General features: G+C 42.2%; 1 protein-coding gene across 1 annotated transcript; it reads right to left on the bottom strand.

Moving 5' to 3' along the window:
• Window positions 1-417: 417 nt before the first annotated feature.
• On the bottom strand, window positions 418-13095 carry yeats4 (YEATS domain containing 4). The gene is made up of 7 exons (XM_078219777.1): window positions 12737-13095; window positions 8366-8485; window positions 6433-6499; window positions 4985-5079; window positions 3329-3421; window positions 2864-2951; window positions 418-970 (listed from the first exon to the last, which is right to left on the bottom strand). Exons 1-7 carry the CDS (start codon window positions 12785-12787, stop codon window positions 801-803), a joined length of 684 nt encoding a protein of 227 aa, XP_078075903.1. The 5' UTR covers window positions 12788-13095; the 3' UTR covers window positions 418-800.
• Between the last annotated feature and the right edge of the window lie 3285 nt (window positions 13096-16380).

The raw sequence follows: 16380 nt of genomic DNA, 5'->3' as shown, positions 1-16380 counted from the left end.
CCCACAGTCCAAAAGACGCGCTGGTTAGGTGCATTGGCCATGCTAAATTCTCCCTCAGTGTACCCCAAACAGGCCCTGAAGTGTGGCGAATAGGGGATTTTCACAGTAACTTCATTGTTAATGCAAGCCTACTTGTGACACTAATAAACAAATAAAATCAGGAGCTTTTTTATTTTTAAGAGGCTTGTTGGTGGAGGCACATAAAAGGTGTACATTAAATACTGAAAGAACCTAGCAGATGTTTTCCCCAATAATTTACTGAAAATAAAAGCTGAATTGCTCTGCAACTTCACATTATCTTACTTACAAAACTATACAGTTCACTGAAAGATATAATCGTACCACAGAGTATTATAACGCATAAAACGTAGGACCAATTCTTTCCTCAAGATCATTCTAATGCATTCATACAGCAAGTTTAAAGAAAAATTGATTTATTTAGACATATGCTTTAAAAATCAACTTTAACACCTTAAATATAAAACATAAAAAATGCATAAACAGGAAGTCCACATACAAAACAGCCACACACTTTCCCTTTTCCTCTTCGTTGGACAATACTGTTTGGATGACCAGTTAGCTTCTTCAAGATGGGGTTCTCAAGTTAGGTGTAAACGAGTTCATTTCAAAATTAAAAACAAAATAGTTCTGGATTCTCCAAAGTAAAATTTGATTGAATGATTTGACCTCCAGTCATTGAGCAGGCAATGCAAACCGTTGTTTCATAAAGAGCAAAACTGTCCTCGGCAAATGGTGTTAAATCCTTCTGAAAGATTTCTAGTTAACTTAATGGGTATTTTTCAAGTTTCTTTTCCCTGATCATCATCTTCAATCTTTTTGATTTCACTCTTTAAATAGTTGATGGCTTCACGGCTTGCTTTCAATCTTTCTTTAAACTCTGCAATTTCAAAGCTGGTCTTCTTCTTGGCAGCTTCCAGCTTTTCCCTGGTTTTCACCTCAAGCTCTGCAACTAAAATAAACACAGCAAGCTTTACCATTCATTCTACAAAACTATGACATTTAGATATTTTCTATATTTCACTTTTGTACAGAATTGCTGACAGTTATTTAAATAGTCACAAAATTGCCGGTCTAACTATTTCTCTGCATTTCAAAGCTCCTTCTTCAGTAGCTTTGATTTTTTGGGTGAATTATACATTGAAAATGAATTGTCTTTGGACTTGGATTCCATCTATGAAACACTAAGAAATCTTTTTTAAAAATTAAATCATTCAGTTTCAAATCAAGCTGAAAATGGATGACTAGTATATTTCACATGGATATACTGAAGCATACAGCAGGTTTTAATGATCTTAAATTAAATGTCGTTCTCAGGGGGAGGGTTAAGACACATTGTTGGCCCAGATTAGCAGAAGCTTTACTCTCCAGCTGGCCTGCGTTATACTCAACTAGGGAGTGCTTGGCATCAACACTGGCTGAACAATCATGGTACTGATTATCCTCACAACAGCCAATTTTTACACAGCAAAGCCCCGAAAACTAGGTTAAATGATCAGTTAATCAGTTTAGTCAGAGTTACAAACTAAGAGCTGGAAGGTGGGAGGCGGGGGCTGGATAGGGTGGAGGCGGAGAGATTCTTTCCACTTAGTAAGGAAGTTAAAACTAGAGGACACAGCCTCAAAATAAAGGGGGGTCGGTTTAAGACAGAGTTGAGGAGGAACTTCTTCTCCCAGAGGGTGGTGAATCTCTGGAATTCTCTGCCCACTGAGGTGGTGGAGGCTACCTCGCTGAATATGTTTAAAGCGCGGATGGATGGATTCCTGATCGGTAAGGGAATTAAGGGTTATGGGGATCAGGCGGGTAAGTGGTACTGATCCACGTCAGATCAGCCATGATCTTATTGAATGGCGGGGCAGGCTCGAGGGGCTAGATGGCCTACTCCTGCTCCTATTTCTTATGTTCTTATGATTGGGTTGGATAGCTCTTTTCCAGCCGGCACAGGCACCGGGGGTCGAAGAGCCTCTTTCCTTTGGACTGACATAACGCATTGGGAACTTACATTTTAAAGTTTATTTATTGGTGTCACAAGTAGGCGTACATTAACACTGCAACAAAGTTACTGTGAAAATCCCCTAGTCGCCACACTCTGGTGCCTGTTCGGGTACACCGAGGGAAAATTTAGTACGGCCAATGCATCTAAGCAGCACGTCAGACTGTGGGAGGAAACCGGAGCACCTGGGCGCAGACACGGGGAGAATGTGCAAACTCCGCACGGACAGTGACCCAAGCTGGGAATCGAACCCAGGTCCCTGGTGCTGTGAGGCAGCAGTGCTAACCACTGTGCCACATCCATCTGAACAAACACTTCAAATCAACGTGCGATTTAAAAGGCAGTGCCTCTGACAGTGTGGCGCTTCCTGTCCTGCACCAAAATATCAGCCCTGCTCATGCATTCTTGATCGTTCGTTTGGAAAGCTGGTGCAGTCACGATGAGCCAAATAACCACCACCACCTTCTGTAATCAACTGGTCACATCACTCTTTATCATTTACAATAATTTGGAGATGTTCACCTGTGTCACACCACCTAATATGATGCCAATTATTTACAACTATTTCATGCAGATGGCTCTGTCTGCAAAGAGAACTTTGAGCTTGCAATGTTTGATATTTGGGCAGTGCGACAATGCCACGTTAAACAAAAATACATAATTGATTGCGAAGCACTTTGGAAGGTCCAGAGGTTCTGGACAGAGAAATACAAGTCTTTCTTCTGTTGATAATTACAGACAGCTGTCTGAATTTATACCGGAGGAAACATTGTAATTCTTAAATAAGATCCTGATTACATCACTGAACATTTTATTTAATTTAACTATACAAATATATTAACAGGATCTTACACTCAGTTTCATGCTTGTAGGCTCCAAGTGTCAATTGCCGAGATGTTGTCAACAGCTGTTGCATCATTGCGGTAGGATCTTGGAAAATCTAGATCCAAAAGTAGTTAAATGCCATAAATTTCAAGTCAGCTTATCTGGATTTCGTAGTTGAAAACTGAAGATATTGAGGTTACCTTTTCGTCGCCTAAAAGTATTTTCTTATGAAAGATTTTGTTTTACTTTTCTGAGTTGCGTTACTTTGAAAGAGTAAAATGTTTCGAACTCAAGGTCACCAACTTCTGCATTCTGACAAAATTAGGAGGGGGTTCCCGAGGACTGTGCAATGTTTACAGAGAACTCTCACCCTCACAAAAAAGTTTGAAAACAACCACTGCAACCCTTCAATTTGAATAAATTGTACTTTTATTGAATTGGTGAAGAATCTGTAAATTCAGTAACCCTGCAAGAGCTCCTTCTTGTGCTTACCATTTCGTCATAAAATTCAGACACCACAGTTTTTTTGCCCAACATTACATTACTGTCAGACTGGAACAGTTTCAGCAAATGATAAAGTGTCACCTGTTTAACAGAAAGAGCACAGTAAGTTACTCAAATACAGAACATTTGAACAATGCAATGCAAATCAACAAAATGAGATGTCACCGAGGAGTTAATACACACAGTCAGAAAGTTCAAGCCTTTATGTTCAGGCGTAGATTAATGAACTGATTCTACAGTAGGTCAGGCAGATCCTTGTTGTAACCCACTTTCAGCACTGTAAAACTGTGCAAGCACTGGGTGAAATAGATGTACCTAGAAACCTACAGTGCAGAAGGAGGCCATTTGGCCCGTTGAGTCTGCACCGACCACAATCCCACCCAGGCCCTATCCCCATAATCCCATGCATTCATCCTAACTAGACCCCTGACACTATGGGGCAATTTAGCATGGCCAATCCACCTAACCCGCACATCTTTGTACTGTGGGAGGAAACTGGAGAACCCGGAAGAAACCCACGCAGACACGGAGACAGTGACCCATAAGACCATAAGACATAGGAGCAGAATTAGGCCACTCGGCCCATCGAGTCTGCTCCGCCATTCAATCATGGCTGATATTTTCCTCATCCCCATTCTCCTGCCTTTTCCCCGTAATCCCTGACCCCCTTATTAATCAAGAACCTATCTATCTCTGTCTTAAAGACACTCAATGACCTGGCCTCCACAGCCTTCTGCGGCAAAGAGTTCCACAGATTCACCACTCTCTGGCTGAAGAAATTCCTCCTCATCTCTGTTTTAAAGGATCGTCCCTTTAGCCTGAGGTTGTGCCCTCTGGTTCTAATTTTTCCTACTAGTGGAAACATCCTCTCCACATCCACTCTATCCAGGCCTCGCAGTGTCCTGTCAGTTTCAATAAGATCCCCCTTCATCCTTCTAAATTCCGAGTACAGACCCAGAGTCCTCAACCGTTCCTCATACGACAAGCTCTTCATTCCAGGGATCATTCTTGTGAACCTCCTCTGGATCCTTTTCAAGGCCAGCACATCCTTCCTTAGAGATGGGGCCCAAAACTGCTCACAATACTCCAAATGAGGTCTGACCAGACCGGGAATCGAACCAGTGACCCTGATGCTGTGAGTTAGCAGTGCTAACCACTGTGTCACCCTGCCGCACCTGAGAAGCATCACCTGGTATGGAATATTCAATTACTGGGGAAGAATTTCAATGGTTTTTATCCCACATTCAAGCAGCAACTTTGACCATTTCTCTGTGGTTTCAGCTGAAGTTATAGAATGGGAAAATATCCCACTACCTTTAAAGACAGATAGAGCACAATTTTGGAGTAAAATGGACTGAAATTTATCCCGAGCCCTGACCTTTCCTCAGCTCCCAATCTCACAGTGATTGCTGTCACCCCGTAGGAAGATACCTCGCCTATACTCTGCCTCTTCTGGGCATCAGGGAAGAGAATCAAAAGAGGAGTTGTGGCTGAGACTGTTACGAGAGTGAAAAGGCAGAAAGAGAGATACTTAATTTCCGAAAAAGCCATGTTGCTGTAGTTAGGATACAACATCTATAAATGGTATTCATTGCTACCAAGATTTTTGTTAAATTTGAAATTAGAAATGTTCTAGTTTCTTACCGGTCTTTCATTTGGATCGATGAAGAAGATTTTGATTATAATTTCAAATTCACCCCATCCCGTTTCAGTGATTTCATATGGTGGCTTAGTAACAACTGGAGAAGGGAGAAAGAAAGGTAAATCAACTTTTCAAAATATGTTTCACATAAACCTACTAGATTGAAGTATTCAACGTATAGAGCAGGATAACCACAAGATAATATATTTTCATCTCTACAAATCCATTGAAAGTTTGTAAATCTCCTTTTTAAAAATTTATTCTGGAGACGCAGGTGACACCAACAAGGCAGTATTTAATGCCCATCCCTGTTTGCCTGAGGATATTAAAAGTCAGCTACGTTAAGAGGGACTGAAATCGCATGTTGGCTGGATCCTTTTCTTCAAGGACATTGTTGAACCAGTTGAACGTTAAATGATGCCTGTACCTCATGCCAGCTGACAAATGACCAGATTTACTGACTCCAATTTCCTATCTGTGGTGGGATCAGAACTCACGACCTCTGGGCTGTTAGTCCAATATCATAATCATCAAACCCTCCTTCCTCAACAAGTCACCCGAGGTAGGAGCAGTGAACTACTCGCTCAGAAATGATGTTCCCAGTATTTCCTTTTACATTAAAAATGGAAGACATCAGCCAAGCTTCTCCATTACGTGAGAAGGAATCCATTCATCCTCAAAATAGAGCAAAGTGCTGATGTGCACCAAATTTTTGATTTGGCTGTATTTTTATAGTTTATTATTGGAAACTATACACAACCAGGAAAGACAAAAATCACTTTACTTCCCATCATTATTAAAGATTTTTGAAATCACAAGATTACATGCATCTATGTCCAGCTCAGGATATATACATATAAATATAGGTTGGCATGGTGGCACAGTGGTTAGCACTGCTGCCTCGCAGCGCCAGGGACCCGGCTCAATTCCCGGCTTGGGTCACTGTCTGTATGGAGTTTGCATGTTCTCCCCATGACTGTGTGTGTTGCTTCCAGTTTCCTCCCACAGTTGTAGGGACGTGCTGGTTAGGTGTATTGGCCGTGCTGAATTCTCCCTCAGTGTGCCCGAACAGTGCCGGAGTGTGGCGACCAGGGGATTTTCACAGTGGCTTCAGTGCGGTGTTGTGGCTAACAAAAAAAAAGATACAGCATGCTTTCTGTCCAAGTTATGTTCATGGCAAAACTTGATAATATCCACTGACACCTTAATACAGGGGTCTTGATTAGTCCAGAAGACCCCACAGATCACAGTAACCACTATTTTAGATGACTGAACAATTTTTGTGTGCAGTTATCTTCGAGTATCCAGTTCTGGCAACAGATTTACAATATAAATATCAACCTGTCTTTTCAGATGCTGATGAAGCTGTATATTTCGAGCATTTTTTTTTTACTGAAATATATTTGGCAGAATTGTAAAAATTAAAAAATGTATTTTTGCTTCAACTTGCCTCTCAGAGGATTTCCGTAGCTTTCGTGCAGCTTGAACTGAATTTTCTTCACATATGCAGACATGTCCTGCACAAAAAGAAATATTTACGCTCATCAGGTTGGTGTCTGACAGTTAAAAATAGCGGTAAAGTAACGTGAAGATATGTATTACCAACACTCTGATCATAGAGTGGGACTTGAACCCATAACCTTATTATGCAGTTGTGAGAGTGCTGCCAAAGAACAAAGGAAATTACAGCACAGGAACAGGCCCTTCGGCCCTCCAAGCCTGCACTGACCATGCTGCCTGTCTGAACTAAAAACCCCTACCCTTCCGGGTACCGTATCCCTCTATTCCCACCCTATTCATGTATTTTTCCAGACGCCCCTTAAAAGTCACTTTCGTATCTGCTTCCACTACCTCCCCCGGCAGCGAGTGCCAGGCACCCACCACCCTCTGTATTAAAAAAAAACTTGCCCCTCACACTTAAACCTATGCCCGTCGCACCTTAAAACTATATCCCCGAGTAAGTGACTCTTTCACCCTGGGAAATAGCTTCTGAGTATCTAACTGAGCAACATAAACACAATGCCTAGGCAGCAAACCAATGACTCCCTTAATCCATGTGACTTAGCGACTGGCTGTTTAAGCTCAGAGCTTGGAATACCCCAGCCTTGGTTACTTTCATTAAGTTGAGATAGCTCAGAGCATTTAGGTGTTGTGCTATTTTAACACCTTTGTTTTAAGGCAGCATAAAATAGGAGCATAAGCTGAATTTTGCTAGGTAACTCAGTTACTCACTCTTAACTAGAAGAATAATGAAATGTACACAGCAGATATTTCAACAGTCACTGAGAAATATGCGTAATGCAAGTTTCCTCCTAACTGTTAGGATGCTAAGTGAAGTTTATGCTTTGATATTAATGGAATAGAAATTTTATAAACCTGGAATAGTCATAATTTGATTTTCCTGGTGAGTCTTGTGCCAGGCTCTAATCACAAACGTGAAGCAGTATCAAAATCAATTGCTTAAAATAATGTAAAAGCAAAACTTTTAAATTAATGATGAGCTTTCTATTATGTTAAAAAGTCTACAAGTAATCTCGGAACTGGGTTTGCACACCCACAGTTCCCTAAAAGTGGCAACACAGGTGGCCAAGGTGATTAAGAAGGCATATGGCATGCTTGTCTTCATCAACCGAGGCATTGAATACAGGAGTTGGGAAATCATGTTGCAGCTATATGAAACCTTGGTTAGGCAGCATTTGGAGGATTGCGTGTAGTTCTGATCGCCACACTAATCAGAAGGACATGGAAGCTTTGGAGAGAGTGCATAGTAGGTTCACCAGGATGTTGCCTGGTCTCGAGGATGTTGACTATGAGGAGAGGTTGAATAAACTAGGATTGTTTTCACTGCAGAGACAGAGGTTGAGAGAAGACCTGATAGAGGTCTACAAAATTATGAGGCGCATAGATAGGGTGGATAGTCAGAGGCTTTTTTCTCAGGGTGTAGGTGTCAATTACAAGGGGGCACAGGTTCAAGGTGAGAGGGGGAGAGTTTAAGGGAGATGTGCGGGGATGTTTTTCACGCAGAGTGGTGGGTGCCTTGAACGCGCTGCCAGAGGCGCTGGTGGAAGCAGGCACATCAGCAACATTTAAGAGACATCTGGATGGGTACATGTAGAGGGAGGAAATAGAGGGATACAGACCGAGTAAGGGCAGAAGGTTTTTTTTAAGTTTAGTTAGGGTGTCATGATCGGCACAGGCTTGGAGGGCCGAAGGACTTGTTCCTGTGCTGTAATTTACCCTGTTCTCTTTGATCTAATTATATACTTTATTTTCCTCCTTTCAATGGGCCGAAAGGTACAATACAACGATTTATAGACTATGCTTTGCATACACTGTTCCTGTATTTCTAATATACATACCAAGGACTAAATAGCAGAACTCACTTCATTCCTGTATGGTTTTACATACACTGTCCACTGATGAGTGTGTCCATCTTCCTCTCGTTTCTTTCCAAAATAACGAGCAACATTTCCAAAGACTATCGGTTTAACTATTGTGACACCCTGGAGAAGTACAAATAAAGAAAATACGTTTCAGTTTCTCGATGTTTTATGAACATTAGGGAACATTGAGCTTTTTTAAAAAAAAAGTACAGGAAAGAATGCAAGAAAATAAACATTTCAGTACCAAATTGCAGCAAGCAATGCAGAGGAACAAATTAAAGGCAGTCATCTCTCAATCAGCAAAACAGCCTTTCTCATTGAGTGAATAAACTGCATCTTACTCAAGAATATCTCCCATCAGGGAACAATTACAATAGTTTGATCAAAATCAAGAGTTAGTGAACCATAGTTTCAAAGCTGCAGCAATTTGCAACACTCACCTGAATCCAAGAATTAAATATTGCCCTGTAAATCAGATTGTGGTCGCTAAAGGAATTGTGCAATGAGAGTTAGAGTGGGAAGATGGGGCTGCAATAGATCATCAGCCATGATTTTGTGGAATGGCTGAGCGAGCTTGAAGGGCCAAATGGCCCACTTTCATTCTTATTTCTGATGTTCTTTCTTAAAGCACTCTTAGGAGGAATTGCATACGTTGAATTGAATGCACTAAAGTTTATTTATTAGTCACAAGTAAGACTTACATTAACACTGCAATGAAGTTACTGTGAAATTCCCCGAGTCGCCACAGTCCAGCGCCTGTTCGAGTCAATGCACCTAACCAGCATGTCTTTCAGAATGTGGGAGGAAACCGGAGCACCCGGAGGAAACCCACGCAGACACGAGGAGAACATGTAAACTCCACACAGACAGTGACCCAAGCCGGGAATCGAACCTGGGTCCCTGGCTCTGTGATGCAGCAATGCTAACCCCTGCCACCCTTAGTTAACCTTATGCCCTAAACTCAGCTTTGTCCTGGCCTCGACTCCAGGCTGGCCACCTGGGCAGCATACTGAAGGCACTTATGGAACCATGATCTGAGCAAGAGTCAGGCAATATTAGACATGCTGGCAATTGCATGCCATCCATCTGTACTGTGTGGGTTCAAGAGCTTCACTCAGCACAAGTCGAGTTTATCAGGTCTAATGGTTCGGGGTCATCACTATGACCGCCCTGGCCCAGGTTATTTTCTTGGTCAGCAAATGAGGCTTTCCCCATGGCGGTACAGTGGTCAGCAGTACTGCCTCGCAGCGCCAGGGACCCGGGTTCAATTCCCAGCCTTGGGACACTGTGTGGAGTTTACACGTTCTCCCCGTGTCTGCGTGGGTTTCCTCTGGGTGTTCCGGTTTCCTCCCACAGTTCAAGAAATGTGCTGGTTCGGTTGATTGACCATGTTAAATTGACCCCTAGTGTCAGGGACAAAGGCAGGGCAAATACATGGAGTTACGGGGATGGAATCTGGGTGGGATCGTTGTCGGTGCAGGCTCAATGGTCTCCTTCTGTACCATAGGGATTCTATACATAATGAGTCAAATGGCTTTCTTCTGTGCTATAAATGTCTATAATTATCTTGGCCCAACACCAAAAGACTATATGAATAAAAACAGACCAACTCTTATTTTTAAAAAAAACCCTTATTCACCTTTCAGAAACACTGGCAAGTACCTGGGAGCCTGGTGGACGGTACTATTTGCAGAGGTCAGTGCTTGGAACAGAGCCATAATGTAAAGGAGTTTGATTAATGGAGAGAAAATATCTTTAAACTTCACATCACAAAATGTACATCAAGTTCATTTCCAAATTTTCTAACGTTTTACCTTCTGATCACTACTAGCATGCTCTGGGAATGCCGCGTAACGGATTCCATAATACCAGACCAAATTTATCAAGAGATTGCGCAATTACAAACAAGATGAAACAAGGGGTTGTTCCGCCAAGGAATGACAATGGTGAAGTTAGGGAAAGGGGAGAGAAATTGCTGAACCAATACCTTTCAACAATGCTCACAAAATTTTAAAAAATTATAGAATGGTAATAGCACAGGAGTTTTATAGGAAACAAAAATATTTGTGCTGAATTGTATCCCAACTTCTACTTACGTTGTCTTACAGGGGTTCAGCAAAATTTCAGCAACGCCGAAGGGGTGGTTCAGAAGGAAAAAGCTAGAGAACCCCTGGTCTAGGAGATATTTTTCACAATTCACTGGACACAAACCAAATCACAAAGGAGTGGGGGTAGGAGGAAAAATGTGGATGAGGGTGAGCCGTTAAGTTATGGATCTGTAAACTTTACTTATAACTATCGGGTAAATGCTAAACCTTACTTATAACTATCGGGTAAATGCTAAACCGTACTTCTATTGGGCAAATGCTAAACCATACTTATAACTATTGGGTAAATGCTTTAAAATTTTAATGAAGAACAGTACACAGGAGCATCACAAATGGAGAGGTGGGGACGGCTGTTGAGCTATCATGGGAGAATCAGCATGGTTTTAGAAGTAGGAAATCATGCTTGACTAATGTGCTGTAATTTCTTGAGACGGTGACATAGCTAGTAGATGGGGGAGGAAGCAGTCAAGATGATCTATCTGGATTTTAGGAAAGCATTTGACACAGACCAATAAATTAGTAAAGGGTGAGTCCCCAAGTTAATATGCAAGTATTAAAAAGTGAATTCCCGGCAGTGTGGATGGTCACCATTTTAAAATGTCATTGTCACCCAATACAGAGTGCGAACATCTTAAATCCCTGTGCATCTTTGAAACAAAGCCCATATTGCCCGTTTAATCCCTTGCATCCCTGTTACAGGGTACCAGTAAGTAAAACATCCAGTTGTGGGGTCAAAAATTGAGATTGACTAATAATGCAAGTTTAGCATGTCGTAGCTAAAGAGGGGAGGTTCGCCGAGTATAAAACATGATTTTTTGGGGGCTACGCAAAATTAGATCATCCTGTACATCGTGCCAACTTATTCACCACTATTTACAGTATTATGATTTTAATTGTTGTAACCACATCCTCAACAATGTATTCCAGCATTTTTCTGACAACTGATGTCAGATAAACTGGCTTGTAGTTCCCAATTTCTCTTGCCAGCAGTGCCATTTTTGTTGTCTTCTGATCCATCGGGACTGTTCCAGAATCTAGCAAATATTGAAAGATCAGCTATCTCTTTTAGAAACCCAGGATGAAGGCCATCAAGTCCACAGCCATTTGGCTTTCATTCACTAATGTCCTTTAGGGAAGGAAATCTGCCGTCCTTACTTGGTCTAGACTCCATGTGGCTCCAGATCCACAGCAATGTGGTTGACTCTTAACTGCCCTCAGGAATGGGCAATAAATGCTGACCCAGCCAGCGACTCCCACATCCCATGAACGAATATAAAAAAATCTCATTAATTTCTCTTTTGCGTTTTCTTTACTAATTTAGATAACTTAAGTTCCTATATCACACGGATTGCAATAGTTGAAGGCGGCGGTCCACCATCACCACCTTCTTGAGGGCAATTAGGGATGGGCAACAACCCATTTCCCATTAAGTAACATAAAAAGAAGCTAATTAATCCTGTCTTATTACACAAAATACGATCTAAAATAGCCTCTTCCGTGCTTGGTTCCACCACAATCCAAAGTGTCAAATTTTTGCAGACAGCACCAAATAATGATTATCAGTATGATCTTAATAAATGTCATGATGCTTTGTGGGGTCAGACAGAGAGAGGACATGTCCCCTTTTTTTCTTGCTCTGCAACTTTTCGTTTAGTTCACGCTCCAACTCTGGTTGCGCCTTATGTTGCATTGTCTTTGTATTGTGGCTTTTTGTCTTCTTGTCCCCATGGAGTTTAGTTGCTAAGAGTAATGGCAGATGAAACAGAGCATAAGGTTTATGGAGATGTGTGTGTGGGGGTGAAGGTGGGGGTTGAGGTTCAAGTTTATGATTGTTTGGAGACACTTTTTTCCCATCCCTCTGCATCAATTTCAAGCGAGTTGGCATCTTTTAAGTATTCTCACTTCATCTTCAAAGGCCCACCTGAGTCTGAAGGACAAAGCAGATACCATCTGTGCTCAGGAACTGCTATCTAATCTATCCACATTCACCCTGTTTACTCCCCCCAAGGGTGGACAACACAAAAGATGATCATTTAGTCCAAACAACATAGACCATGCATTTAAAAAAATGAAATATTTACAATACTGCCGGACTTCCAACAAAAGGAGTCACTCTCTGGCACTTTGCAATGCCGCCTCTGAGCGTTAATAACTCTGAATGATTGCTGTGAATATATTTTAGAAACATTCAGACTTTCCCCTGTTCGCTGCGGGCAGAAGGGGAGAGGATTAGCTGCCTGCCAGGCTGTAAAGACTCTTTTACCTTCACTCTCCCTCCCGAGTCAGGACCGAATTCCGCCATTCTCTTGAACATATTGTTGGAGCGGCGCCGCTTCCGGAATCAGACCCGAGCCCGCGGTTTCTCGCCACCAGCGGCTGGAGCCACTAGGCCGCAGCGGCCTCGCCTGGCCCACGCCCGGCTTACCGCTCCCCCCCACTCCGCTGCTGGACCCCGGGGGAAACTGGCCCCGCTTCCCCTCACTCCCGCCAACGCTGGTTCTCCTCGGCGACACGGAGCGAAGCCGCACCGCCCGCTCCCCGTCAGTAAGCCTGCCCTTTAGGCGCCACCGGCTTCACTCCCTCACCAAAATGGTTTCCCGCCGCCTTTCCCTCATCAGCATGGCGGACACACCGTTCCCCCCCCACCCGTGTCCTTATCAACATGGCGGACGTACGCGCCCTCATCAGCATGGCGGACGCATCAACCACGTTTCCCTCACCAACATGGAGGACGCACGACCCGTGCCCTTATCAACACATTCTCCTCCCTCATCAAGATGGCGGATGCGCCCCCCTTCCTCCATTATCTTCTTCTCCATGCTTTCAACCTATACTGAGGAAAGGCCATTAACCTGAAATCGCAACTCTGCTTCTCTCTGCACTGTATTCTGCTGAGTACTTCGTTTAAAAAATATATATTTTTAGCCCCCATTTTCACCAAAGTGGTAGATCTTCCTCCTCTCATGTAGGGACAGCACGGTGGCACCGTACTTAGCACTCAAGCACCCAGGGATCCGGGTTCAATTTCAGCCTTGGGTCATAGTCTTGTGGAGTTTGCACTTCTCCCCCTGGTTGTGTGGGTTTCCTCTGCTCCAGTTTCCTCCCACACGCCAAAGATGTGCAGGTTAGGTGGATTGGCTATGCCGAATTGCCCCTTATAATCCAAAGATGTTGAGGTTGGATAGATTAGTTATGGTAAATGTATGGGACAACAGGAATAGGGCAGGGCAGATGCCCTGAGTAAGATACACCTCAGATAGTTAAGCAGTCCGTATTCATATACTGTAAATTCTGGTCTATGTGATAATTAACATTCACACCGCACAAGTGTCAATGACCATTCAGCAAGAGAGAACAATGGCATTCAGTGCCATTACTGTCAATGAATCCCCCACTATCAGCAAACTGGGGTTCACTATTGACCAGAAACTTAAGTAGACCAGCCTATAAATACTGTAGCTACGAGAGCTGGGAATTCTGCAGCAAATAACTCACCCTCTCAGACCCCAAATCCTATCCACCAGGGACAAGGCACAAATCAGGAATATTGTCAACTTGGGTGAGTGCAGTTTCAACAATACACCAGAAAAGCTCAACACCATCCAGGACAAAACAACCCAAATGATCAACACTCCATCCACCACCTTAAGAGGTCAGAGATCACATACCAACAGACTCAAGAACAGCTTCTTCCCTGCTGCCATTAGAATTTTGAATGGACCTACCATATATTAAGCTGATCTTTCTCTTCACTATCTGCAATGCCTCTACCTCCTCAGTAGGCTAACGGAATTCGGCATGTACGCTACGAGTCTCACCAACTTTTACAGATGCACCATAGAAAGCATCCTTTCTTAATGTAACACAGCTTAGAATCATAGAAATAGAATCATAGCTTGGTTTGGCTCCTGCTCTGAACAAGACCACAGGAACTAAAAAGGGTCATGAACGTAGCCCAGTCCATCTCACAAACTAGCCACCCATCCATTAACTCTGTCTACACTTCCCACTGCCTCAGAAAAGCAGCCAGCATAATCAAGGACCCCAGGCACCCCGGACATTCTCTCTTCCACCTTCTTCAGTCAGGAAAAAGACACAAAAGTCTGAGGTCACGTACCAACCAACTCAAGAATAGCTTCTTCCCTGCTGCTGTCAAACTATTGAATGGACCCATCTTAAATTGATCTTTCTCTACACCCTCGCTATGGCTGTACACTACATTCTGCACCCTTTTCTTTCCTTCTCCCCTCTGTATGCTATGAAAATTATGTTTTGTCTGTATAGCGCAAGAAACAATACTTTCACTGCATCCTAATACACACGACAATAATAAATCAAATCAAAGGTGAGGGGTGGGACCTGGGAGAGGCATGAATGAGTCCCACTTTCACTCAATTTTGTTCAGGAGTGCTTGAAGATCCCTGTCCAGCAAATTGAAGACTCCTTTTCTTGGCAGACTTAGCCTGGGATTCAGTACACATCGGTGTGAAGGGAATAAGTAAGTAAAACAAAACAAAACAAAATAGAAAATAACATTCTTGTGTCAAAGAAAGATGTCCTGCTAGGAACATTTCATTCTTCTTGTCATTTCTCGTAAAGGTGCAACTCTTGAACAGTTTCATGGATATTCTCCCACGCCTCACCACGTGGCCATTATTTATTTGTGAGTGTGGGAAGGATATTCACTGCGGAAGCAGAGCAGTCAGGTCCAATGAAATAACCTTTGATAACGACAGTTAAGTAACTGGAAAAATGAATGTGATGCAAGGGGGTGTTGTTCACATAAGAATATATTGCCAGGAAATGTTATTTATTTCTGATAGTTATAATGAACTGAGATGTGAGTTTGTGCAATGAATGCTTAGCTTTAGTTGTATTTTAAGCTGCAAAGACCGAACCCCAACTAGGATTTCATAACTGGTAATTTATCTAAATCACGATTAGGATATATTAGAAATAAACATTGATTTTATTTCTGCCACAATCAAATTGCCTAAAACTTTGATTACATGTAAAAAATCTAGGTTATTTCCCCTTTAATAGGAAACATCTTTTTCTAGTTAACATCCAGATGATAACACATATGAACATCTGGTTTCAATTTCACCATTAGATATAAATTCTACCTGAGTGTTTGACACCTCTACCAAAACAAATATGACTTTTATTCCTTCAGATATATCTAACACAAACAATAAAATTAATGTAAGAAGCACACATAAAATTATATATAATTTTATCTATATATATTAAGAGTTATGATATGAGGCACTGATGTTTAGATCAAAGAACAAAATTGTCTCTCCAGCAAGTAATATTCCCAAAGGACTTTAGCTCCATTTTCACCTTCAGCAAAACCACAAAAATGAGGTGTCCCTATTCAAGGTGCAGTGTAAATAATGAACTGTTATTCTGCTGGAAACACCTCAATATACAACACAATATAATAACCTTTATAAATGCTTGTCTCCCCCTCTCAAGAGACAAGACTAAAAAAACCCTAATAAATTGTACTAATTTGGAAAAACATCAATGCATGGATTGTAGGTCATTCTATAGGATTCCACACAATCCCTTCAAAACTATGAACGCCTTAGATGCTGCACAGTCCTGTATGGAGTATCCAAGAATATTACATTTGTGATCTTGCAAAACCAATATGGATTCTTGTTCAATGGTCAGAGGGTTCAATGTTGTGCACAATATCTCTGTTTACGTTTAAATTTATTTATTAGAGTCACAAATAGGCTTACATTAAAGCTGCAATGAAATTACTATGAAAAATTCCCTAGTTGCAACACTTTGGCGCCTGTTCAGGTACACTGAGGGAGAATTTAGTTTGGCCAGTGCACCTAACCAGCGTGTCTTTTGGACTGCGGGAGGGAACCGGAGTACCCGGAGGAAACC

Source organism: Mustelus asterias, chromosome 9 (genome assembly GCF_964213995.1).
Source record: "Mustelus asterias chromosome 9, sMusAst1.hap1.1, whole genome shotgun sequence".
Lineage (NCBI taxonomy): Eukaryota > Metazoa > Chordata > Chondrichthyes > Carcharhiniformes > Triakidae > Mustelus > Mustelus asterias.
The sequence above is the reverse complement of the archived record's forward strand: the minus strand, read 5'-3'. Positions and strand labels throughout refer to the sequence as shown.